Raw genomic sequence first — 26,892 nt, 5'->3', positions numbered from 1 at the left:
CTTAATGGGGGCTAAAGGTTTCATGTACTGTGTTCTTTACTTGAACTCACTAGGTTGAAATTTTTTTATGCATCAGTTAAGTGAATAAACTTAGACATCATTATTAATTTTTCTATGATCAATGGCACAGAAAATATGTAAATTAAAAACAGATTCTATATACAGGTAGAATGAGTAAAATGGATAGTGTGCTGAACTATTTATTGTATTTGCTACATTTTTACCTTTTTATTTTATGTACAATGATTTGCATTTGCTCTAATTTTTAGACATCAATGAATGCCAAGAAGACACATCCCTGTGTGCCAATGGTGACTGCTCCAATCTGGAGGGTTCATACATGTGCACATGCCGAACAGGATATGAATCAACCTCTGACAGCAAACAGTGCATTGGTAATTAAATGTTCCAGTACAGTTTTACATTTGTCTTGTTTCTTCTGTTGGATTCAGAATTAGTCTTGGATAGAAACAGGAACTCTTGTATCCTAGAGTGCTTGAAAATATTCCCATCTGATTCTAGTTAGGAGTCTCAGACTAGTCTGATGTTGAGTCATGATTATGCTTATTTAATTTTAGAATTAGATTTACTGATTTCCTAGAGCAGTTCTGCACACCTGTGGAAGAAGTTGTAGTCCAGACTAAAACTAAGAAATAAGTAAAAATGGTAGTATGACACCACTGGTGAATACAATGACAATGTAATGTGTAGTAGTATGCACTGTAGTGTGACATTGGTATAGTCTATGCACAGCACATCTTAATGGATGCAGTGGCCAGGACTATTTATTGTAAAGCACAGCCTGCAGTCGGAACTATGTATTGTACAACATGGTTTACCGAGTAATGCAGTTAGGAGTATGCAATGTACAATGAACCTTACAGAGTGCATCCATAAAGAGTACGTCAGGGGTATCCCCAATAATGCTCATTAATTGTCAGCTGAGAATTACCCCCTTATGTTGGAGATCAGAGGTAAAGTGCTTCCTAACACCGTTGATCAATGGTGAAGTGCCTGCTTATGTTGGTAGTCAGTGTAGTGCCTCCCTACAATGGATGCTAGTGTTGAGGTTTCCTCTTACATTGGGATCATTGGCAAGTGCCTCCTTTGATTAGTGTTCAGTGTCCCCTTTCTTAGGTAGTAAGATCCCCCTTGAATTGATGGCATGTGAAAATTGTCCTTCTTTGTAGTAAGTACCTCTTATGTTGGTGGTCACTGGTAAGTGCCCTCCTTCATTGCTGTTCAGAAGTAAGTGCCTCTTTTCACTGGTGGGTAATGATTTTGTGTTCCCTATTGTTCATGGCTATTGGGAAGTGGTCAATATTGACCATCAGTTATGTTCAGTTATGAGTTCCCCTTACATTTGAAGGGTCATAGTAATGGATCATTGATATCAATGTCTACCTGAGAGAGGGGAATCCCCACAGGTCTTATGTAGCTTCCAGTTCCCCACACCTAAAGTACACACGCACCATTAAGCTGTAGTTTGCTGCATCCAGTGCTGTCAGTATATTTCGTCATTGCTAGGCACAGAGATCCATGCAGGAAATAAAGGCAACTAATCAAACATGTTAAACAAGGACTAGGCAAATATTTAAATTAGATTTAGCAAAACCCATGCTTAGAACATACTACCTTGTTTGTTAGAAATGATTACAACAAGGTTTCTTTTCACTTTTATAAAGCTGCAAAATTAATATTGTGTCATTGGCAGTCATTACATTGAAGAAAAAGATATGAGCTGCACAATATCAGTCCAGTGGTGGTGTCCCAAAGATGCAATAGTTTGGAAATAGATGTTTTAAAACAAGTACAATATACGGTAGATATACTTATGGGCACTTTTGGGACAGTTGTCAGTTGATATACTCTGTGCTTTCAACAGACAAAAGAGAAAATGATTTATGAACCATAAAATATGCAGCGGTACAATACAGTTCTTTATCTGATTAAAGTAAATAGTTGAGCCTAAATTTGTTTCCAACAAAGGCAAATCCATGTTCTTGTGTGGAACACTTTGAATTCTTTAGAAGTGCTGTACATTGGCAAATTTTGTTTGTTACAGACATAGATGAATGTCGGCTTGGTAATTTATGCTTGAATGGTAAATGTCATAACATTGAAGGCTCCTTCGTATGCTCCTGCAACTCAGGATATCAGCTAAGCCCAGCCAGTGACAAGTGTGATGGTATGTATAATACAACCCAATGTTAGTTTGCTTTAATAGCTACAATATAATTCACATGATGCAGCTGCTAGTCTTTTTTTTTCAATTATTATATTTGTACATGATCCTTGTATTTACTACATATTTCATTGTTTGCCACCCCCTCCCCCGTTTTAAAAAAATTAACAAATTGCTTTTCAAACCCTAAAGTATAGGTCATAATATTATAAAACTACTAGCATGTTGGGGAACTGCCTAATAAAGCTTCTATAGTAGAGCTTCTGACTTTTTAAAATATTTTATTCCTGATTAATATTATGTCATTTAAAAAGGGCTATTTATGTGTACAAGAAATAACCTTGCAGAATGTTGATTTTGGGAATTCCTTTCCCTGTTAGGTCAGTTTGGACCATTCCTTTTCTTTTCACATTCTCTGGATCAAATTCAGGTTTAGTGTTGATGATTTATTTATTTTTATTAGTTTTTGGATGAACTTGATGGACATGTACTTTTTTTCAATCTGACTAGCTATGCAATTATGGAGGTTTCTCCCTACTGCAGTTATCGTATTGTAAAAGGTATATATTTATATTTATTTGGTACTGAACTCAAAAAGTGAAGTTTTGCTATTCTATTGGGAAAATTCAGAAATTATATTTGTGCTTAAGCAGTACCTTAAAGGAGAAGTACAGCCAGAAGTACAGGCAGAGCAGACGGTGGTGACTGGCAGTCACTGCTCTCTGATCAGAGCATCAGGGAGAACTGAGCATTCAGCGGTGTGTGATCATTCAGTTCTCAACAGATGCAGCATCGGATTGATGCTGCATCCACCTAGGTAAGTATAATTTAAAAGAAAAAAAAAAAAGAAATTCCCAAACTTCTCTTTTAAAGTGGTTGTGAAGGCAGAAGGTTTTTTTTTACCTTACTGCATTGTACGCAGCAAGATAAAAAAAAACCTTCTTTGTGCAGCTTCCCTAGCAGCCCCCCTTAATACATATCTGAGCCCAATCTCGGTACTGTGCTGTGCACAAGAATCGAGGTTCTCTCTACTCTCGTGATCCTCATTGGCTTAGATACAGCAGCTGCTGTCAATCAGAGCCAATTATGAAGAGCGGTTCTCTGGAATGAGCACCCATGAGTGCCCCCAAAGCAAGTGGCTTACTCTGGAGGCACATGGCAAGGGGGGTGGATCCCAGATCTCTGGTGAGAGACCCCAGAAAAGAAGGATTGGAATTCCTCTTGAAAAATATTAGTGCACTTTCGGATATGCAAGGATGCCTACAGTCTCATACCTGCATTGTGCACTGTTGCCTCTGAATGGTAGTCTGAGAAGATTTGAAGTGAAATTTGAGATGTGCTAGAGGCCCTGATATGAGAATGAAAAGCCCTGCCACTACCAAGATAGCCACGTCCAAACAGAGACACACAAGACAGAACAAGGCATGGCCAGTAATGGGGAAAGGTCAGCTGAAGAGAGACAACCGGCAATGCTGGTTACTCATTTACCCTCTGCCTGTCTTTTTAGCACTGCTTCTAGAGTTCAGTTTGTTTTTAAAACAGGAGGGAAATTAAGTGTTTGTATTACTAGCATTTTATATTCTGACTAGCATTCTTTGAAAGTTATGAGCTTAGCACTCATTTTTTACCATTAACAAGTAATACTTTATGTCTGTCTAATACACAAGTGATTTTATTACATGACTAGACATACTGTACATAAAACCCTTTTTTAATGCTTCATGAAGTTTGTGATTGTTTAAACAATTGTTATACACAACAGGAATTGCTTCATAGTGGAACATAGTCCATAGAAGGTTCCATACTCTTTCTGAAAGTCAACAAACACGTCAGTCATAACTTTTTTTTTTCGTCATAGCAGGCTTACACAGCATAATTTTAAATTGTATTTTAATACATTGCACACATCAGACTTATTTAAACTTTAAACTCCATCAAACCTTTAAACTTGTATTTGACGTTTTAATGACTATTGTATAGCCCTTGGGATTTTTCAACAGACATAACTAAAAGTAACTGGATATACTGTTGTAAATAACCTTTAACATCTAATAAATCTAAACTAAAATAAAAAGAATTATATATTTTAGTTAAAGGAAACCTATTTCTAAGTGATGGATTTAGGCTGATGAAGCAAAAACAGGAACAGGAAAATGCATGAAAGTGAACTGTGGTCAGGCTATGGACCTCAAACTAATTATATGTGCATAAAGCAACTGCAAATAAAGAGACAAAACACGTACCTGTCCAGCAATCCATGACTCAGACTTTTACTCTATTGCCGAGCTGCACAGTTGGACACTCTTGGGTGTATTGGATGAGTTCCTGTCTTTGAACTGTGGTTCCACCTAGTGACCTCTATATCACTACCATTCCTAGTCATAATCAGAGGCATAGGAAATGGGACAAGTAGTAGGACTCTTCTTCTGCAGGCTGCTCCGTCTACTCCCCATATGCTCCATCCACTCATTCTCTGATGCTGGCTTTCTAAGCCCACATATTGTTCAAGTATATAATGATGGTAGCTGCACACCAAATTTGATTCTGCTTAAAGTGGTTGTGAACCCTTACCTATACCCAGTGAAGTGACTGGCCTCAGGTGATACACAGAGGTGAAACTAATTCTCCTACATAAGTTGTACCTGTTTATTTGGCGCCATTTGTACATCCTTGTAAAACTGAGAAATGAAAAGGATATTTCACAGACTCACAAAAGCAGGGGCCAGAGAGCTGCAGTTACACGCTGTAAAATAGAGCTGATTGGAGGGAGGTGAACCCCCCCCCCTCCCCCTCCTTTGCACATCACACAAGAACAAAGCTGCTGAGGCTGTCAATCAACTGGAGGTCCCCCCCCATCACCTTTTTAGCTCTTGGTGTCAGGAAAACTTTTCAGAAGTGACTCATGCTTATGGCAGAGGAACAAAGCAGCAGAGAGAAATTAAACTTAGAGGCTTGGAGGAAGGTAAGTACACACTATAGAAAAATGTGCTTTGTTCAGATTTCATGTCTGAGGTTTACAACCACTTTAACTTTATTGATCCAAACAACAGACCACATGAGATCCTCTCTCTGATGTGTTTCCCCCTAGGATTATCTGTAGAGACCAGATTTAGAACAGCAGTTTAACATGGAATTTAAGTTGCCAGAGCATTGAAGTTGCTTTTTCTGCCTGATCTAAGAACCGTGCTCTCTGCCATATCATATCTGTAACAATGCAGTATTTTAATTTCAGCTTGTTTATAATCTTGATTGATGTCACTGACTGCTGTGGAATGTGCCTCACAAGAGGGTGCAGGTCTTCTCTTTTTGTAATTTTCTTTCCTTGGCATTGTTTCTAAACCTGCAAGAGAACTCCTGAGTGATACAGGGAGGACACATTACCTCTTGGAAAGGAACGCTGCTTAGGAGGAACTCATTTGAAAAGTGCACACCAAAAGTATAGCGAGTGAGTGGTGATTGACATCTACTATCTGTCCCTGGCTCTCCCAAATGAATCTAAAATCTTACAGCCCTGTGCAGAGTTCTAAGTTGAAAGGATTTTGACTGGATTACTAAAAGCAATATTATTATAGTCGTTGGTGTTTCAGTGGTCTTGCCAAAGGTTTACTTTAAAATGGTTGGTTTAACTTTACACAGAATTCCTGAAATTGAGGATTTGATAATGTGACTATAATATATTCATGGTGATCATTTAACAGTATAAGGCCTATTAAGCACCAGGAAGTTACTATGGCTAACCATTAATATTTTATCTGTGTTTAATTTTCTCTGATTATATTACTTCAGTATTTTAGTGTTTTTTCCCTCTATTCTCTTGTATACTACATTGTAACATGGTAGGAATATAATAAGAAATAAAATTTCATGTATATCATCTCTCATTTATTTTTCATTTTCCGTCTCTTAATTTCAACAGACATTGATGAATGCCAAGTTCAAAGCCTTTGTGACAATGGACAGTGCAGGAATACCAGGGGATCATTCACTTGTATATGCAATGAAGGCTACAAGCTATTACCTTCTGGAGACCAGTGTGAAGGTAAAATTGAAATAGAATTATTACTTCCATAAACTTAATGTTTTAATGAACAAAAAGTAGATGACTAATTTTGACCTCCCTGTTAAGTAAAAATTGCTCTCCTCATCTGGCTGTGTCAATATTTTATTCCACTGTATTTTGTTTCATTGGGGTTGATTTGCTAAAGACAAATAGACAGTTTCAGGGGCGAGATGGTGGCCCTTCAACATTTCATGATTGCCTTTGGGATTGTGTTCAAGAAACTGCTCTGCCCACTATAGATGAAGATGCCATGAAGATCTCTCGAGAGCCCCTTTTCTATTGAAGAATTGTTGGTAGCTATCTCGTCAACCCCTCAGGCAAAAGTCCAGGCACTGATGGGTTCACCCATAAGATTATCTATAGGATATCCTATAAAACTTTCAAAGATGTTCTTTCCCCTTTCAAGTTACGCATGTTCAATTCCATCTCTGCTGAGACACCTTTTCTGACACAAACCTTGGAAGCTCACATTTCTTTTCTTCCTAAGCCAGATAAGACTTGAATTTCTGCCCCAGCTATCGACCCATTTCTTTGATTGGCGTGGATGTTAAAATCTATGCTAAAATGATTGCCACCTGCCTGTAGCCTTTCCTCCCAGATTTGATACATACGAACCAGGTAGGGTTTGTGCAGGGAAGGGAGGGACCGTGATAACACCATGAAAACCCTCTTGGTCATGAACCATGCTCAATCTGCAGGACTTCTTGTTTGCCTTCTATCCATTGACGCTGAAAAGGCATTTGATAGGGTAGGGTGGCCGTTTTTAGCCCAAATGCTATCTAACATAGGATTGGGCCCTAGCTTGCAGCAGAAGATTCTCATCCTCTATACCTCGCCTACTGCTAGAATTTGCATAAATGTCACCTAATCTCGAGTTTCCCTATAACCAGTGGCACCCGTAGGGTTGTCTATTATCCCCTCTTTTGTATCTCCTAGTTATGGAACACTTAGCTGTAGCACTCTGTAGCAACCCCAATATTACAGGCTTCTCTATTGGCTCGAAAGAGGTGAAATGAGCTCTTTTCGTGCCCTGACATAAGGTGCGAGAAATCAGCTATAGTTTCCCTTTCAGACTTTGTTCTGGAACTCTCAAGTACTTGGGTATCAGAATCCCTTCTAATCTTTCTCAATTATTCTCTGAAAATTATACACCTGTCAGAGGAAGGCCTCTCGTACAGCTCCAGTTCGAGAGCCACTGAAGGTGGAACAGCAACCACACGAGCATGGCGGGGTATGAGTGCCTGGTCAGTGCTGTAGTCGGTGTAGGAATAGCTGGCACTTCGCTGGCAGATGGAACAGCTGGCTGCAGACAGACATCGTAGCAAATGGGCTAGCAGCAGGATGCACAGTAGAGTAGGCTGGAAACAGGCGGGCTGACAGTAGGCAGATGTCACAGCTGGACAGGCTGGTGGCAGAGCAGGCTAGTAGCAGGCAGACATCACAGCAGAGTAGACTGGCAGTGGATGGCACAGCAGGACTGACTGGCAGCAGGCAGACATCACAGCAGACCAGACAAGTAGCACAGAGCAGGCTGGCTGCAGGCAGATGTCACGGCAGGACAGGCTGGTAGCAAAGTAGGCTGGCAAAGCTGGATGCAGGATCAGACAAGCCAGGTTGGTAACAGATGAGCAGATCAGGCATAAACGGCAGGCAAAAAAGTAGTCAGGTCACAGGCTAAGGCCAGCAATGGTGGAGGCAGATCAAACAGATACAGAAGGCAGTGGCAGAGTCCAAGGTCAATCACAGGTATCACATACAGGAACAGGAACAGGCACAGGAATACAGGGGGGAGCTGCAGATCAGACAGCACAGGGTAACAGAACTGCTGAGTTTAAATTGGCACCAACATTAGTGGCGGGCAGTCACAGGTGCACACAAACGCACACGATTATGCACAGCAGAACGGGCACACACACATCTTCGCCTGCGCAGCCATGTATGTCCAGAGGTTTCAGCTACACTATGGCAAGTACCTTCCTGACAACACTTCAATGCACCTTGAAGGACCTCCAGAACTATGACTCCTTATACTCATGGTTTGGCCTGATCAACATACACAAAATGAACATCACGCCTCCTTTCCTTTACCTATTCTAGACCCTGCCAATAGCCATTCCTCGGCCCTGCTTCAGGACTTTGCAGACTGCTTTTACGAACTGGTTCCACCACTCATCTACCAAGTAATGGGTGTGAATGGAATAGACCTTGGCACCATATATACTGGCTGTCCCCTGGACGTTTTCCGAGTGTTAGAGCCCTCTTCCTCTCTACCACTCCTGACCAATCAATTCATGCTCACATGGAAAAACCTGAGCCTGAAATTTGACATCTCCTCACTTGTTGGCCATATGACCCCTCTATTTGGAAACCCTCAATTTCCCCCAGCCCAATCTCACTCTCCTTTCTTTCTGTAGAATAAAAACACTCACAGGCGACTGGCGCAAATACTACTCCGGGGTCGTCTCCCACCTTTTCAACCTTCCCATGTCCTGGGACTAGCCTCTTTTGCCGAATGAATGGAATATAGACAACTCTGATCGTTCCTACATGCCTTCCCTAATACAGAATTGCTAACCAGAGATCCAAAACCTTTAGAATTACTGTTCTTTCAAGATCTTCCTCACCTGCGCCCCCTTTCCGCAATCTACCAGATTTTTCTCTCTAAGGTTCATCCCGGTCTCCCATCATATACATTCAGATGTGCAGCTGATATTGATGTTTAATTGTCTGATGAAGAATGGACAAAATAATTTGCTCTTACTCATCATTGGTCCCTAGCCAGCAAAGCACAGGAAATCAATTTTAAATTGCTCACTAAGTGGTACAGATGTCCCACATTATTACATAGGATTTTTCCCTCCACGCCTGACCTATGTTGGCATTGTCACACTGCCCCTGGTTCCTTGCTCCATGTTTGGTAGGAATATCCTCCTTTCCAAGCCTACTGGGATCTCATACTGCGTGTTTACACCGCAGGTACAGATTTGACAGTCCCAAATACACCACAGATTGTTCTGCTTTCTCTCTTACCTGGCTCTTTCAAACATATCAAATGTGGACTTTTATGTCATGACAGCTTAGCTAATGATCTGTTGCCCTCACTGCCTCTGATGCTTGTGCCCCCTTTGGGCCTAGATATACATGTATTGTACATGCTATATATATATGGTCATGGATTCTGTACTGGATACTGAACACCGTCATCGCCTAGTTCCAGGATGGTTATTTTCTTTTTATTATTATTTTTTTTTTTTTAATGTATGTTTATCTTGGTTATTATTGTGTCCCCCTTTTTATTATTTCTTGTCTCCCTCCCCCAGACCTAAGCTTGCACTTTATTCTCTGTGTTTTATTTTTTACTGCCTTTACTGAATGTTATCTTTCTGTATATTCTTTGTAAACTTTTAATGAACTTAGACTGAACACAAATAGACAGTTCAATTTGCAAGAGAATTTTCCCTAGAGCTTCGTGAATGAAGTGAAGCTCCTCTGACTTCCATTATCCAACCATATGCATGCAAGAATGCTCTTTTTTTTTTCTTTCTTTATGTCATTGGATGTTCTTGCAAAGTGAAATTTCACCGAGTGAAATTTGCACTGAGCCCTGGAGAGAATTCCCTTCCAAAGTGCAACTTCCTTTGCAATGTGAACACCCTTTACGTGTTTCTTTATGTGTAGGTTTCCCTTTATTACTGGCGAACCCTTGAACTACTTCGACAGCTTATAGTCAGCTTTGGAATATGGTTTAGAAACTTTGGTATTTCCATTAGGACTCTGATGCAAAGCCTGCTTTATTTAATAAAAGAAACCTGTCCTGAGAAATATGCAGGCTGCCTTTGCCAACATGCTTCTAAAATTACTAGTTGCCTAGCTGACTCTGGCTTGGATATTTTCTGAATCACTAACCCAGAACAAGCTTGCAACCAGAAATGTCAAAACTGCTGATTTGTTTACTTTTTCTGGCCTGGCGAATTAGGGGGCTTGATTTACTAACGTTAAAATGCTCAGTGCAGTAAGAAATCACTGTGAACGCTATTGTAATGCCTGTGTTGTATGTTCACCAGGGGGATGGATGATCACACACCCAGTAATGGTAACTTCCTAACTATATATATGTAAAGCAGGGCTGACCAACTGGTGGCCCATGCAGGGTTACCACTTGGCTGATATTTCACTGGTCAGACTGGTATAACTGCTATCTTTTTAAGGTTAAAGTGCATATTATAGGCCAGTATTTTTTTTTTTTAGTAGCTTGTTTCCAACCAATCAAAGCTTGCTACCAAGCAGTAGATGGTGCTGATTGGTTTTTAACTGCCGAGAAGGTTGTAGCAGTGACAGCAGCGCCCACTAGTCATGCCTCCTGCCCACTCTTGTTCCCACCCCCACCCCCTTCAGTTTGCAATTACAATATATTGCATGCTGTGTCGGTGGTGGGGCAGAGAATGTATAGGTGTGGGCAGCGACTCAAAGGGATCCTGCGACTTAGTCAGCTGCACTTTGATGCAGCTTGAACCTGCCTAACCTGAGATTGGGTGAAATTAGTAAATTGAGTACTCCACTGTTTTCACATTCTCCATGGACCACAGACTGCTACACTGTCTGTGTTATAAAGTACATTACACAGTCCTGACCCTTCTCACTCTGTGTTATATACTCCTGACCCCTGCATTCTGTGAATTATGTACATCAGACCTTCGCACTCTGTATGTAACATCACTGAGTTCTGCACTCTGTGCATTACAAACTCATGAACCCTGCACTCTTTGTGTTATATACTCCTGCACTCAGTGTGATATGCACTCCTGACCTCTGCATTCAGTGCATTATGTATTTGTGATACCTGTGCTCTGTGCATTATGTTCTCCTGACCCCTGCACTTTTTGTATAATGTATTCCTGGCCCCTGTACTCTGTATACTACATACCCCTGACCCCAGCATTTTGTGTGGTTTATTACAGTACTTCTGACCCCTGTATTTTGTGCATTACATACTCCTGACTCTTGCACTGTGTGCATTATGCAGTCCTGCTCCTGCACTCTGACCACTTACGTGCTTCTACATGTCCCCTACAAACCACACACACTTACACAACGCTCCCTGATGATTTATTTGATTTGTGCTGTGTTTTTTATATTATATTACAATTGTATACACTGAGAAAAAGAAGTAATGATTAAATTCAAATGTAATACTGATTTTGTGTGCTTAGGTCTAATAGTTATAGATTTAGGCTATATAAATGTGAACCATCATCCAGATAACAGGCTTCACACTGAAGACGTTCAACTCCAGCCAAAGTATATTGCAATGGCAACACCCTCCCACCCAAAGCCAGGCCCCAACATATTTCACCCACTGCAGAACTTAATCATAGGCATAGTCTTAATCATAGACATAGTGACAACTGAAATGGAAGGAGTTTAAGTGCCCTGTCTTCCCTTTGGGCTTCTGAGATGCATCAGAGATATTCTGATTGGTCACTTGCTGCCACGTGACCACTTTGAACAATCAGAATTGCTCTGATCCATCTTAAAATCTTCAAATAAAGACAGAAAAAAAGAGCAGGGCTTTAGATTCTCACACCACTGCACTTGCTCACGCAGTGACAGATAGTCACCCTTGGAGGTAAGTGCAGCATAGGCTGTTTTGGTGGGGAGGGTGTAGGGTGTTGGTTCACCTTTTCATATGAGTCAATTACCGCAAACACATAACATAAATTACACATTTTTTATGTTTTGCTGGAAATATACCTGTGATTAATTTAGGATGTCATTCAGATATAAAATATATTCAAAATATTCGCACTGTTTTAAAAATTTGCTTCCCCCTGAATTCATGAATAAGGTTATGTAGTCACATCCATTTTAATGTGTGTGTAAGGCAGTGTAAACCTATTTGTGCCCTAACTATAAGGGTACATGCATATGGTCCTACTGAAAGTACTGGTCATCTATGCAGGATCTTGCTAACTACTGACCTTGAATGCAGATTTTTCTATTTTAAATTGACAAATATGACCGCAGCACAAGTTTACTGATCTTTACACATTGTATGCATCTGCCCATAGAATACAATAGAATTGCATTCAGAGTCATGAAAAAATACAGTTCTGATATTTGTACTAAAGTACTGAATTTCCATTGTTTTGGAAAAACATTCCATAAAATATTTTACATTTATTTTGTTTAAAGCTAGAAAAAAATATTTTTGCACATTTGTTTTGCTGCTTATTCATTATTAGTTTTTAATTTTTTTTCTTTTTAAACCTCGTTTAGACACTCATATACCATTGGAAAAAGGTTTTTAAAAACAGAGACACTAATTCTCCAGCCTAAGCTTTGATATAGTGCCCACAAATGGATAAAAAAAAGTATCACAGAATTCCATATCCTTTTACTAGGGCAAGGGGTTCCAAACTGCTTCCAGGAAGTCTTTTCCTTAGAAAGTTCTAAATTACAAATTTTGTTTAAAAATGACTGCTTTCTTCATAAAATACATTTCTTCTTTACACTGAAGTCAGTTCCTACCATTTATATAACATTTTACTGTGTTTTGCATATATTTTAGGCTAATGATTCTTAAAAGTGCATAGTATACAGTAATGGTAATATATCCCTGTCCCTTTTTTCAAGTTTAATTGGTTTTTAATAAAACCAACTTTCTTCCTGTAGCGGCGATGCTTTATAGAGGCTTATTAATGGAAATTGTGGCAAAATACCCATAAAAAAGTTGTTTGTGTGTGAGAGACAGTGCTAGACTGGTGTATGGTCTGGTATCAATGGAAGAGTTCTGGGCTACGTTGTCCTTTAAGTGGGCTTGTAACCACTGAAGGTGTGGTATAGATGGGCACTATAAGAGTCTCTGGCTGCTGCCTTTCTGAATGTGATGGAAAAGGCATTCCACAAGGTACTCTTGAATAGGTGTAGAGGAGCGCTCGGTATAAAGGTTTGTCACACTTGAGGTCATGATTAAGAGATTTATTATTGTTGACTGTTTATAGGTGACAAGTATAGCTCAGTGGGGAAAAATGCCTCCCTCTTCACCAGGACTGTGATAGTAGGTGTGGTTGGAACAGACCTGTAACTGGGATTCAGCTAAGAGTATGGCCCATTAAGTGTTTCCAATTTGTAGAATTACATCATGTCCTAAAAAGAAAAAGTGTTAAGGCATTGCAGTGTCCTGATGAGTTGATGTAGTCAGTAAATGCTTGACAGTCTGATCAATTTAATTTCAAGGCTTTTGCAGTGCTCTGTAAATAGAAGTTTTTTCCTGCTGTCTACCTGATCTGTTCCCTAGGATCACCAATCCAGTAATTTCTCATCTTCCCCACTTGTGCTCATATATTAAGAATATAGAGGGGTTATTTTGCTCCTGTTAACCTGAAGTCACTCTGGCTACAGAAGAGGCCAACATCTGGGGTGCAGATGATGATATGGAGTAGTGATAAAAACAGACACTTAAATATTACACCCAGAAACTCAGACTTGGATTGCACCCAACGCAGGTGCTTCCTATGCCTAAGACTGGTCATGGCTCTTCAATTCCTACATGTTTCAATTTGGTTATTTTCACATTTTTATCATAGCATGACATTATAAATATAAGTTTATTTAGATGCTATGGTTCTCTGAAAAATAATTTTCTCAGATGTTGTTTAATGACCCATATACTCACGCTTTCTAAAAAGGCATTGTTTATATTTTGAGCACTTTGAAAATCTTGAAAACATATGGCAAGTTTACATTAACAAATAGATCAAAAGTAACAAAAAGCCTGAAATTCGTTCCAGCAATTAGCTTAACACTACCCAGAGTTTCTCTACAAGATGTATGATGCCTAATGAAAACAGACAGGACATGTATTATAAACATCTGCTTGTGGGGCATTGATATTGATATCCTATTTGTTTCCCATGTGCTTTCCACTTGAAATGAAAAAAAATTACAGATGAAATATGCAAAGCAAATATTTTTGTTAAACAAACTTTTTATGGCTGTATATACCGTAAATGTGTTAGGACTCGCTGTTTAGGGATAGAGGTAACTCATCTGAATGCAGATTGATGAATTGAATCTAGGGTGAGGACTGCTATCTTATCACTTTTTACAATTAGCTAAGAGAAATTCTGAGCAGAAGTTGCAGTAAAAAAAAAATCCAGCAAATTAACTGGATTTTTATTGAATATTCAACAAAATATTATCCATAAGTGGTACAACATCCGTTGGAAGTAAAATAGACTTGTTGACAAGGTGCAAATGCCAATGTAATAACAATGACAATGTGGCATATCCATAGATTACCATATTCAGAGTTTAAATCCCTACTATACCTATCTGGTAGGGTCATCACTGAACAACAGTAATATAATCATCATCACACCACTACGCAGAACAATAGTAAACCAAATAGAAAGAATGAAAGGAACAGATTCCTATTAAATCATAATAATCAGTTTTCAGTTGGTATATAAGGGCATTATAGCAAGCATGATAGGGTAGACCTTAATATATCCATGATTATAGATCATCTGTCTGACTTAAGGAATATACTTGAGTTTAAATATATCTAACCAAGATGCCCATTCCTGTCTAAATTTCCCACCAGTACGAGAAGCTAAAGAGTACTCATATGAACAATTTAAGTAGACTCTGTGTGTAACTTCCGATAGATTAGATATTGAGTTTTGTCACCATTTGCATAATATCGTGAGGCAGGCCGCTATTAAAATGTGCACAACTAGGGTGCAAAATTGTGTGGGAAAGCTTCCAAGGTCCAGGCCCGGTAATGCCACTTGGGGAGCAGGATGGGTGATAATGCCCATAGTGGTAGAACTTAGAACAAAGACAGAGATCATTATAGATTTACAATGTAATAGTACGTGTAGTAAGGTTCCGTTCTGACCACAATTACACCAGCATTCAGATGAGGCATGGAGGTTCATAGAAGCCAATCTGTACGGTGTGAGTTACCAACGATGGGTAATCTTTAAAGCATTCTCCCAATGTAAAACACAGTCGGTTGCTGTATACATAGATTTAAATGCTATACTCCACTCTGTAATTGTACATCATAAATCCTTTTCCCATCTAGACAGAGACAAGGGTTTAGTCTACTGAGAATGTAAGCGAATATAAAACCAAAGTCAAAAAAACCTCCTCCGCGTCTGTGAATCTTCAAATGATCATACATAAACTTGATCCATCTCCAAAATCAATTCTTATGTGTCCATGTGTACCTCAAAAAAACAAAATAGCTGCATATAGTGCATTACCCTCAATTATCACAAAATCAATATCAATGTGCACTTATGATCAAAAATTATAAACAATCACCCGGTGTCCACCAAATATGGCTGAATAAAAACTATTACCCTAAAGTTAACTTTAAATGGCTTTATATCTCACTCCCCATAAGGATCCTCTCACCGCCGATCCTACAGACTCATCTTTATCAGATAAAGGATACCTCTGAAAAAAACGTATCATAGTGTATCATCATTTAAACATGTAGTCAGTGCTCCCCTCTTCAACACCACTTAGTGAAATGCAAAATCACTCTCCACCACCTTCCAAACCATACACCTTACCGGACTACAGATGTCCAATAGCATAAATAGATGTAGGATGGCTCCTCTTTAATCCATGCTGATCCAATCTCCAATTCCAATAAGCATCATATCATAATTCAAAAGAAGAGAGAAAGACCATATAGTGTAGTAAAATTTATATAAATGGTCTATTTATTAAAATTGTGCTTACAAGACTCAAAACTCTCAAATCACATATCTCCTCTTTCAAAATGGCCGCCTCGCTACTTCCGATAAAGTTGGAAGTGATGAAACGCGTTGAGGGACATGAGGTCAGACGTGAGACGTAGTAGGCTCAGATACAGCAGCAACCACTGCTTTCAATCAGGGCCTGTGATAAGGAGAGGATGGCAGGGCCGAGTCCCATTTTGTGGACACACAGAGAAGGGTTTGGGACCGAGCATTTTGCTTGGCTTGGGGGGCAGTAGGCATGGGGTGGTAGAGCCCAAAGCACTGGCAGGGAACTTGAAAAGAGAGGGATCGGGGCTGCTCTTTGCAAAACCATTGCACAGAGCAGGTAAGTATAACATGTTTGTTATTTTAATAAAAATAAAAGAACAAGCTTTACAATCAGTTTATGGCATGGTTCACAACTGTGAACCTTTGTGTGCATTTTACAGCGCATAAAAACACACTTGTCACAAAAATACATTGATTCCAAGGAGTCCATTTATATCTGCGCACTCTGAAAAAAATGAGGCATGTCTAATATTGTATGTGTTTACCTGCATTTTTTAAGCCCATTTAAGTCAATGGAATGCATGAAGAAATGAAAAATGCTTGAAGAAATGTAAAATGCATGAAGAAATGTAAAATGCACCAGAAATGCACGTTAAAGAACATAAACAAAAAAACAAGGAAAAAATGCATGTCAGCAGAAGCAGCCTAATGCAGCTTCCTCTGATAGTGTCACTCTAAGCTGCTTTTTCCAGAATTTAGAGCAAAGTTGCCACTTTCATGTCGGCCAATGTCTGCTTGAACTACAGTGGGTTGAAAAGTATTGCAATGGACTTGGCCGCATCATCTTGTCACTGCTTAATCAGAAGTCTGTAGCTTGTCATTCAGCACCTGGGCATACCTAGTCCTTCCCACTGCTTTTTGAATTGACAGCACTGCCTCTGTTGATGAAACCCTCCTACTGTGATCTGGAGTGTCTAGGAGGGGGGTGCATGTGAGACACAAATGAAGGAAGATTTGGCTCAGTCACAGAAAATAAAGGACATTTTTGCTTATTTAAAGAGGCTTTAAACATTTGGACATTGGATGCTTGTTTAGACTGTCATATGGCAACCTTGAAGTATAGGTATACTTCATTAATCAGAAAATCACAAATCACCGCTTCAATATTGCTTAGCTGTTTTATCTATCCTAACCATTCACAAATGGGACTTTAGTTTTACTTTAACCATTTGCAACATTTCCTGCACTGAAGAAGTTTACAAGCTTTTCACCTGCCCCATCCATAAAGCACAATTGGCCAGTTTGGGTGGATTTACTTACTGGTATGGTTCTTGGAGGAAAGCAGATGGTGCTTGGGGAAATCCACATAGACACCCCATCATTGCAATGTAGAAATGGTAACTGCTTAGCCTTTGTGCTACTTTATGAAGCCAATTGAATTAGGAAAGTTTAAGTAACAATAAGATGCTTGTTCAAGGTTTTTATAGATAGGTTTCAAGTAACAATGGAATTGTTCTTGCATTTATTATGAATAACACAGTATTTAATACAAGGCTGTGTTGTATTTTGTGACCTGAAAAGTAAAACATAGTGTTTTAGAATTTATATTCCCAATTTAAATAATGCAAATGTACTGTATTTTGTTTATGCTAACATTGCATGCATTTATAGCTCCTGCCAATGGCTGTTCATATTTTTGAAGACAGGAATTCTGTCTGTGTCAAATTAAATCAGAAGATTGCTAGAAATATGCCCATACTAGGCATAATTTGCTAAAATTACCATTTTAATGTCTGTTCTTTTGAGATACAATGAAACAACTATGTTTTGTAAAGCTGGAGAGTAATATGATTTAACAATAATGGGCCATCTGATCATGAAATAATTGTTTTGTTTGCCAAAACTTTGATTGCAGACATAGATGAATGCCAAGAGATGGATGAAGCTTGCCGGGGAGGAGGAAGCTGCTCTAATACTATCGGTTCTTATGTATGCATTTGTCCACCAGGTTTCCTGCTTGTTGATGGAAGGAGGTGTCAAGGTAAGATTTGTTAAATTTTGAGTTTACCTTCTCAGGCAGAATTTCCCTTTTCCTAATAAATAGAAGCCTTTTCTAATGTCTTTTCTGTCCAAGCCATCCCAGTGTGCTTATCTCTCACTTACCTAGTTCATGGCAGCCTTCTATTTGCACCTTTCAAATTTTCATAAGTTGCTGACTTTCCGTGACTTCCTGTAATATCATTTGACAATCCAGGACACTTCATATCCCACCATGCACCGTCTTATGGCATCACAGAAAAGGGTGTGTTTTACCTCTCTGGACTGCACACCCTCCTTCCCCTTCTTCATTACCACACCTCCTCCACCATGGAATCATGTCAGAGTGTACTGAGCTTCAAAGAGGGCAAATTGTTGGTGCCCACTAATCTAGTGCCTCTGTGACTGAAATTGCCAATTTATTTGCTGTGTCGCGAGGTACAGTTATGGGTTATGATGGCATATACAGGAAAACGTCGTCTGATAAGCATAAGCAGGGTCAACTGGAAAAGGAAAACAACTGCTGCAAAAGTGACTGCAGAGAAGGGCAACCAAACTGATTAGAGGCGTGGAGGAGCTCAGTTATGAGGAAAGATTAGAGGAACTAAATTTATTCTCTCTTGAGAAGAGGAGATTATGGGGGGGATATGATCAACATGTATAAATACATCAGTAGTTCATATAGTGAACTTGGTGTAGAGTTATTCCCCCTAAGGTCATCAGAGAGGGCACTCTTTAAGTCTGGAGGAAAAGAGATTTAATCTCCAAATCTAGAAAGGTTTCTTCACAGTAAGAGCTGTGAAAATGTGGAATAGACTCTCTCAAGAGTTGGTTCTGGCCAGCTCAGTGGATTGCTTTAAAAAAGGTCTGGATTCTTTCCTAGATACACACAATATAACTAGATACTAACATTTATAGGTAAAGTTGATCCATACTAACATTTATAGGTAAAGTTGATCCAGGGAATATCCGATTGCCTCTCAGGGGATCAGAAAGGAATTTTTCCTCGGCAGGAAAAAATTGGATCATGCTTTACTGGGGTTTTTTTTGCCTTCCTCTGGATCAATGGTGGGTATAGGATTATATATAGTTGAAGTGGAGCTCTGTGCCCATTACTGATCCAGCCACGGGCCCATCTAGCTGGTCCGTCAAGAGTCACTCTCATCTCATCAGTCCATACAACCTTTGAAAAATCTGTTTTCAGATATTTCTCGTCCCAGTCTTGATGTTTTAACTTATGTGTCCTGTTCAGTGGTGGTCAGGTTTCAGCTTTTCATACGTTGGCCATGTCTCTGAGTACTGAACACCTTGTACTTCTGGGAACTCCATTTGGGTTGCAGTTCTGGAATATGACAGCGCTGGAGTATAATGAGTTCCTGATAGCTTCACGTTTGATTCTTTCAAATCTTTGTCAGTTAAAGTGTTACTAAACCCAGGACCCTTTATTCACTATATCTGGTCTCCCACACTACACAGAATATGGATGTGCAATTATTTTAGTAAATATGAACTGCTAAATGCCTTTTCTCATCAGCAGTTAGAGCAGTCTTGTGGCTTCTATCAGTGTCCAGCCAAGCACTGGTTAAAGCTTGTAGGAGGAGTTTTCATTTCAGAACCCCTGACCTCTGTCAACCAGTGCTGATTGGCCATGTGCTAATCAGATGCACTCTCCCAAGAACAAAAAAAAAACCTCTCTAGCAATACACACCAAACTAAGCATGTGCAGAGTGACTCCACACGATATGTCTTATCAGGAGATAAGAGGGGGACACTGGATGAAGGGGAGGGTCAGAGAAGACAGGATCAAACACCGTTTTTACACAATACAGAAGATTAACCCCTTAGCTTCTATAGTGAGTGTAACAAGCATGCTTTACTGCATATACAGACTGATTTTACTGTTGTGGGTGTAGTAACACTTTGATTTGTGTCTTTTTTTCTCAACTCGTTTCTTAAGACCCTGTTGACTATTTGCAACAAACGTTTAATGGTTCTGTGATCGCGCCCAATATCTTAGCAATTTCAATAGTGTTGCATTTCTCTGAAAGACTTCTTTTGACTTTTCAGAGTCAGTTAAATCTCTTTTTTGACCCATTTTGCCAGAGGAAAGGAAGCTGCCTAATAATTATGCACATCTTGATATAGGGCAGTGGTCGGCAAGCCGCGGCTCGCGAGCCACATGCGGCTCTTTACACACTTCAATGCGGCTCTTCTGTGTGCCGGGCGCCCACTCCCCTCCCTCCTCTCGGGCGGCCGCCCCAAAAGTCAGGACTCTGCAGCTAGCCCAGCAATGGGCAAACTACGTCCCGGCGGACCTTTTAATCCGGCCCGCGGAGCGTGGCAAACATTGGCTGTCAGGGTGTAGGCGGGGCAGCGTGACGAACTCCTCTCCTCTCACAGTCCGCCCTGAAGACCGGAATGGCGCGGGAACACGGCGAGAGGAACGCGCGGAGCAAAGGTAAGTGAATTGACACAATATGGGGAATGAATTACTATAGGGGGGATGAATTACTATAGGGGGGATGAATTACTATGGGGGATGAATTACTATGGGGGATGAATTACTATAGGGGGGATGAATTACTATAGGGGGGATGAATTACTATGGGGGATGAATTACTATATGGGGGATGAATTACTATAGGGGGGATGAATTACTATATGGGGGGTGAATTACTATGGGGGATGAATTACTATATGGGGGATTAATTACTATATGGGGGATGAAGTACTATGGGGGATGAATTACTATATGGGGGATGAATTACTATGGGGGATGAATTACTATATGGGGGATGAATTACTATGGGGGATGAATTACTATATGGGGGATGAATTACTATGGGGGATGAATTACTATATGGGGGATGAATTACTATGGGGGATGAATTACTATATGGGGGATGAATTACTATGGGGGATGAATTACTATATGGGGGATGAATTACTATGGGGGATGAATTACTATATGGGGGATGAATTACTATGGGGGATGAATTACTATATGGGGGATGAATTACTATGGGGGATGAATTACTATATGGGGGATGAATTACTATGGGGGATGAATTACTATATGGGGGATGAATTACTATATGGGGGATGAATTACTATGGGGGATGAATTACTATATGGGGGATGAATTACTATGGGGGATGAATTACTATGGGGGATGAATTACTATATGGGGGATGAATTACTATGGGGGATGAATTACTATGGGGGATGAATTACTATATGGGGGGTGAATTACTATGGGGGATGAATTACTATGGGGGATGAATTACTATATGGGGGATGAATTACTATATGGGGGATGAATTACTATGGGGGATGAATTACTATATGGGGGATGAATTACTATATGGGGGATGAATTACTATGGGGGATGAATTACTATATGGGGGATGAATTACTATGGGGGATGAATTACTATATGGGGGATGAATTACTATGGGGGATGAATTACTATATGGGGGATTAATTACTATGGGGGATGAATTACTATATGGGGGATGAATTACTATGGGGGATGAATTACTATATGGGGGATGAACTACTATGGGGGATGAATTACTATATGGGGGATGAATTACTATGGGGGATGAATTACTATATGGGGGATGAATTACTATGGGGGATGAATTACTATATGGGGGATGAATTACTATGGGGGATGAATTACTATATGGGGGATGAATTACTATGGGGGATGAATTACTATGGGGGATGAATTACTATATGGGGGATGAATTACTTTGGGGGATGAATTACTATATGGGGGATGAATTACTATGGGGGATGAATTACTATATGGGGGATGAATTACTATGGGGGATGAATTACTATGGGGGATGAATTACTATATGGGGGATGAATTACTATATGGGGGATGAATTACTATGGGGGATGAATTACTATATGGGGGATGAATTACTATATGGGGGATGAATTACTATGGGGGATGAATTACTATGGGGGATTAATTACTATATGGGGGATGAATTACTATGGGGGATGAATTACTATATGGGGGATGAATTACTATGGGGGATGAATTACTATATAGGGGATGAATTACTATATGGGGGATGAATTACTATGGGGGATGAATTACTATATGGGGGATGAATTACTATGGGGGATGAATTACTATGGGGGATGAATTACTATATGGGGGATGAATTACTATGGGGGATGAATTACTATATGGGGGATGAATTACTATGGGGGATGAATTACTATGGGGGATGAATTACTATATGGGGGATGAATTACTATAGGGGATGAATTACTATATGGGGGATGTATTTTCAGTTTTAAAAATGTGGCTCTCAAAATAAATTTCAATCGTGGTTTTGGCGAGATTTGGCTCAGTTGAAAAAAAAGGTTGCCCACCACTGATATAGGGTGTTGATCTCTGTAGGCCACACCCTCCCTCATTACACACGTACACATCACCTGATATACTTAAATCCAATAAGTATTCAAGTTTATACAGCTTAGAACTGAACAATATGCATGAAAATGATGATTTGGTCAAAATATTCACTTGCCTAATAATTGTGTACACAGTGTATGTGGTTGTATAATGTGTTGTTGGTTTTGTGTGGGAGGGGCCAGGGTGGATGCCTGATATGAAAGGGTTTTGTCTAAGAACATTGGTCAAATGCTGCATGGTCAGTACATACAGTATGGGTGACAAGGGGCATCTCTGGTATGTACCACCGTCTATTGAAAAGTTAGGGGGGAGAAAAATTGTGACCCTTACTCTTGCTGAAGGAGGGGTGTAAATGGCTATGATTTAGGAGATTGGGGCCTTTGCCTAACTATAGTAGATCGTGTTTAGGAAAAGACCATCGGATCTGGGCAAAGGCCTCCTCAGTGTTTACTGGTAAAAGGCATGTTTGTGGTTTGGGCATGTTGGGTTATTAAGTGTTTTGAGGATATTGTCCCAACTTGGTTTGGATATATAGTATCAGCCATGGGTAAAGAGGTTTGAGTCTGTTAGCTATTATTTTAGGTCTTCTCCTAAAAGATTAAAATGCTCAATAAAATTAATTTGCAGTCTGTAATAGCTTGGATTTGTGCACATTATCCCAGCCACGGCAGCTCCTGCCTGGAGTTAGCATGTTCTCCATGTGCCTGCATGGGTTTCCTCCGGGTACTCTGGTTTCCTCCCACACGCCAAAGACATGCTGGTAGGTTAATTAAATCCTGTCTAAATTGGCCCTTGTATATGAATGTGAGTTAGGGACCTTAGATTGTATGCCCCTTGAGGGTTAGGGACTGATGTGAATGTACAATATGAATGCAAAGCGCTGCGTAAATTGACGGCACTATATAAGTACCTGAAATAAAATAACATTACTGGGCATCTCTGCTGAAAAACATGGCACCATTGGCAACTACTGGTCCTTAGACACCTGTTGAGTATAATAGTAAAGGCCTAAAGTATTATTATTGACTGAGCAGATTGTTACCTTTTTCTTCCTGTTTTCATAAATTACTATCATTACAAACTGCCATGTCCTTCATATATTGGTATCTAAACACAATGAATAATAATTTGCTCCATGTAGCATTAATACCAAGATGTAAATGCTGCATTCCGTGTGCTTTCATATTATTTATATTAACGTTTCTGAGTTCAAATTGCAGAAGTTACTTTTGTCCAAGTATTTTCAAAATAATGTTGCTAACTGTATTCTGTATGCAGCCAGACTGTCCCCAACTGTATGTAGTGGAAATTTGTGCCAACCTTGAAGAAGAAAACCCTCCTGTTCTTTGAATAATGAAGAAAGTTAAGACATACTTGACACTTCTTATACAGGCTAATTGAGAATTAGATATGATGATTAGGGAGGTCATGGAAGACTTTCTGGTGTTGAATTGTGAGTCCTGCGATAATATCCAGATTTGTGAACTACACAATATACAGATTTTATTTTGACAGGGTCACAGAGGTAATTCATTATTCAGGTCATTTTGGAGACTAACTTTTGTGACATTTAGCAACTTATCTGCTAATGCTTATCTAATGCCACCATTTAGAGCACTGCATTTAAAAATCAAGGGTTCATCAAGGGTTCACAGCCTACTTGCCCAATACTTCAAATTTTCTTTGGACATTGCTGAAGTGCACAAACTCTCCTCTTCTGTCAGTAAGCTTCTAATTCTGGTAATAATCTAGTGACCTAAAAGCCTTTGCTTGTGATATAGGAATTCACAAACATCTCGGATGTAGACTCTTTGTTTCCTTTTACATACAGAAAGCCTTGTGTAAAACACAATACTAGGAAGTTGCTCACAGCCACCAATTGTGCTCAAACGTTTGCATACACTGGCAAAAATTGTGAAATATAAGCATTTATATTGAAAATATGACTGATCATGCCAACAAACTATCTTTTATTTAAGAATAGTGATCATATGAAGCCATTTATTATCACATAGTTATATGGTTCCTTTTTAAATCATAATGATAACAGAAATCACCCAAATGGCCCTGATCAAACGTTTACATACCCTGGAATGTTTGGCCTTGGTACAGACACACAAGGTGACACACACGGGTTAAAATGGCAATTAAAGAATATTTCCCACATCTGTGGCTTTCTAAATTGCAATTAGTGTCTGTGTATAAAGAGTTAATGAATTTGTTAGCTCTCACGTGGATGTACTGAGCAGGCTAGATACTGAACCATGGAAAACATAAAAGAACTGTCAAAAGACCTGTGTAACAATGCCTTGAATATGCCAGTCAATACTGTTCAATCATTAATTAAGTTGAAAATTTGGGCATCTCTTGGTACCAAGTCACAGTCAGTTAGACCAAGAAAGATTGTAGCCACAACTACCAGAAGATTGTAGCCACAACTGCCAGAAGATTGTAGCCACAACTGCCAACCGCCACCATTCGCAGCAAGGGCTGTTAATCCCCGTGTCCATGGCAGTATTTACTTGCCGGCTCCAGGTGATCGCGAGGTAGAGAACTGTATGTAAACAATACAGATCTCTCCCCTGTGTGCTCCTGCACACTGCTTTGTATGGCTCTGCATAGCAGAGCCATACAAAGAAGTGTGCTTACAGTGAAAAACACACACAGCACATAATGTGAAACAGCACACAGTTAACCCTTTGATCACCCCAGATGTTAACCCGATCCTGCTCAGTGCCATTAGTAGAGTATCAATGCTTTTTATTAGCACTGATCACTGTATTGGTGTCACTGGGGATGTCAGTGACACCAAGTCAGTTCCCCCCCAGTGTCAGAATGCCCGCCGCAGTCCCTCTATAAGTCACTGATCGACTATTACTAGTAAGAAAAAAAAATCCAGTATATATACCGCCATTTGTAAACTCTATAGCTTTCATGTAAACCAATTAATTTACACGTATTGGGATTTTTTTTTAGCAAAGACATGTAGCAGAATACATTTTGGCCTAAATTTATGACAAAATTAGATTTTGAAAAATGTTTTATTGGACATGTTTAATAGTAAAAAGTCAAAAATATTGTATTTTTTTTTGTTGGTCTTTTTTTGTTCATAGCACAAAAAATAAAAAATGCACAGGCAATCAAATACCACCGAAAGAAAGCTCTATTTATGGGAAAAAAGGACATACATTTCATTTGGGTGCAGTGTTGCATGACCGCGCAATTGTCAGTTAAAGTAATGCAAAAAATAACCTTGCCAAATGGGGGGTAAATCTCTGCAGGGCAAGTGGTTAAAGACGTATATAACCAACAACAATGTATAGAAAATTGTGCAAATTTATTAATTATCATCACACTGCTAAAAGCTCTAAAAGGAATGTCAAAATGTTGCACATTACCAAAATGGATACAACATAATCCTGCACAGCCTCTGCACATTGACATAATTGTGAAAAAAATCTCTTGAAACAATATGTTATATAAGTAAATGAGGAACCCCAAAGTCAAGGCTCTCACTGTAATATTTGATCAGTAGGTTTCAGTCCTTATAATGCAAATGTAAACTGGAGCAGATATAATAATAGATTGTAATAATAATGAACCAGCAAACACAAATGCTCCTGCGCTTGGGGATGGACTCGATGCAGGCTACAACCACATTAAGAATGTCCTGGAACATGCACAGCTTGCTGCCCTCAATAGACTGGGAAAATCCAAATATACTGTGCGCCCTCTGTTTGTTCTTTCCTCATTGTAGTAATAATACTTTAGGACTCCCCATTTACTTAGATTACATTTTTTCAAGGGTGGAGGTTCTTGAGAAAAGGGGTTCTTACATCCGAAACATTTGGTTTTCCCTCCTCCTCTCTCTTTTCACCAGGGTCTGACTCAGCTATCCTTTTGATTATTCTATTCTGGGTACTGAACTCCTGTATGTATGTCTGGACATCAGCTTATGTATGATTTAAAGGAGAAGTAGTGCCGAAGATTTTTCGTCCCTACTTCTGCTATGGATCACAGGGGTGCACTTCACTCTGCACTTCTGTCACCCATTTTCAGTTGACAGTGGGCTAAAGCCCACTGTTAGCTCATGTCACTCATCTGGTCCAGGTTGTGGATCGATCCCAACCTTATTATTGGGATCCACCCAGATGCCTGCACCAACAGATGGGTCAACCCCTCAGTGAGCTGCTGAGAATCGGAGCCAGCCGCTCCCACCCCCTCCACTGTCCTGCGCTCTAGTGAGTGCTGGGGGGGTGCACAGTGGACAGCCGGTGACTGACAGTTACTGGCTTTGTGCTCACTGAAGACTGAGAACCATGCGGTCTTTGAGCGCTAAGTTCTCAGTCTTAGAAGCAGCAAGGGTCAGATCAATGCTGCATCCACCTAGGTAAGTATACTT

The 26,892-nt window shown here is 39.7% G+C and overlaps 1 protein-coding gene across 6 annotated transcripts in view; it reads left to right on the top strand.

Annotated features, from left to right (window-relative positions):
* The window catches only part of LTBP1 (latent transforming growth factor beta binding protein 1), a 496,680-nt gene that overhangs the window by 414,747 nt on the left and 55,041 nt on the right, over positions 1–26,892 (top strand). For all 6 annotated transcript variants that reach the window (XM_089690181.1, XM_089690179.1, XM_089690180.1 and 3 more), the window contains 4 exons: positions 270–395; positions 2,066–2,188; positions 6,102–6,224; positions 17,928–18,053. In XM_089690181.1, coding sequence (XP_089546307.1) covers positions 270–395; positions 2,066–2,188; positions 6,102–6,224; positions 17,928–18,053 — 498 coding nt within the window. The remainder of the gene's footprint in view (positions 1–269; positions 396–2,065; positions 2,189–6,101; positions 6,225–17,927; positions 18,054–26,892) is intronic.

This window comes from Staurois parvus, unplaced genomic scaffold, assembly GCF_062004578.1.
Source record: "Staurois parvus isolate SC_StPar_1 unplaced genomic scaffold, SC_StPar_1.0 ptg000520l, whole genome shotgun sequence".
Lineage (NCBI taxonomy): Eukaryota > Metazoa > Chordata > Amphibia > Anura > Ranidae > Staurois > Staurois parvus.
This window is presented reverse-complemented; position numbering and strand designations above follow the sequence as displayed.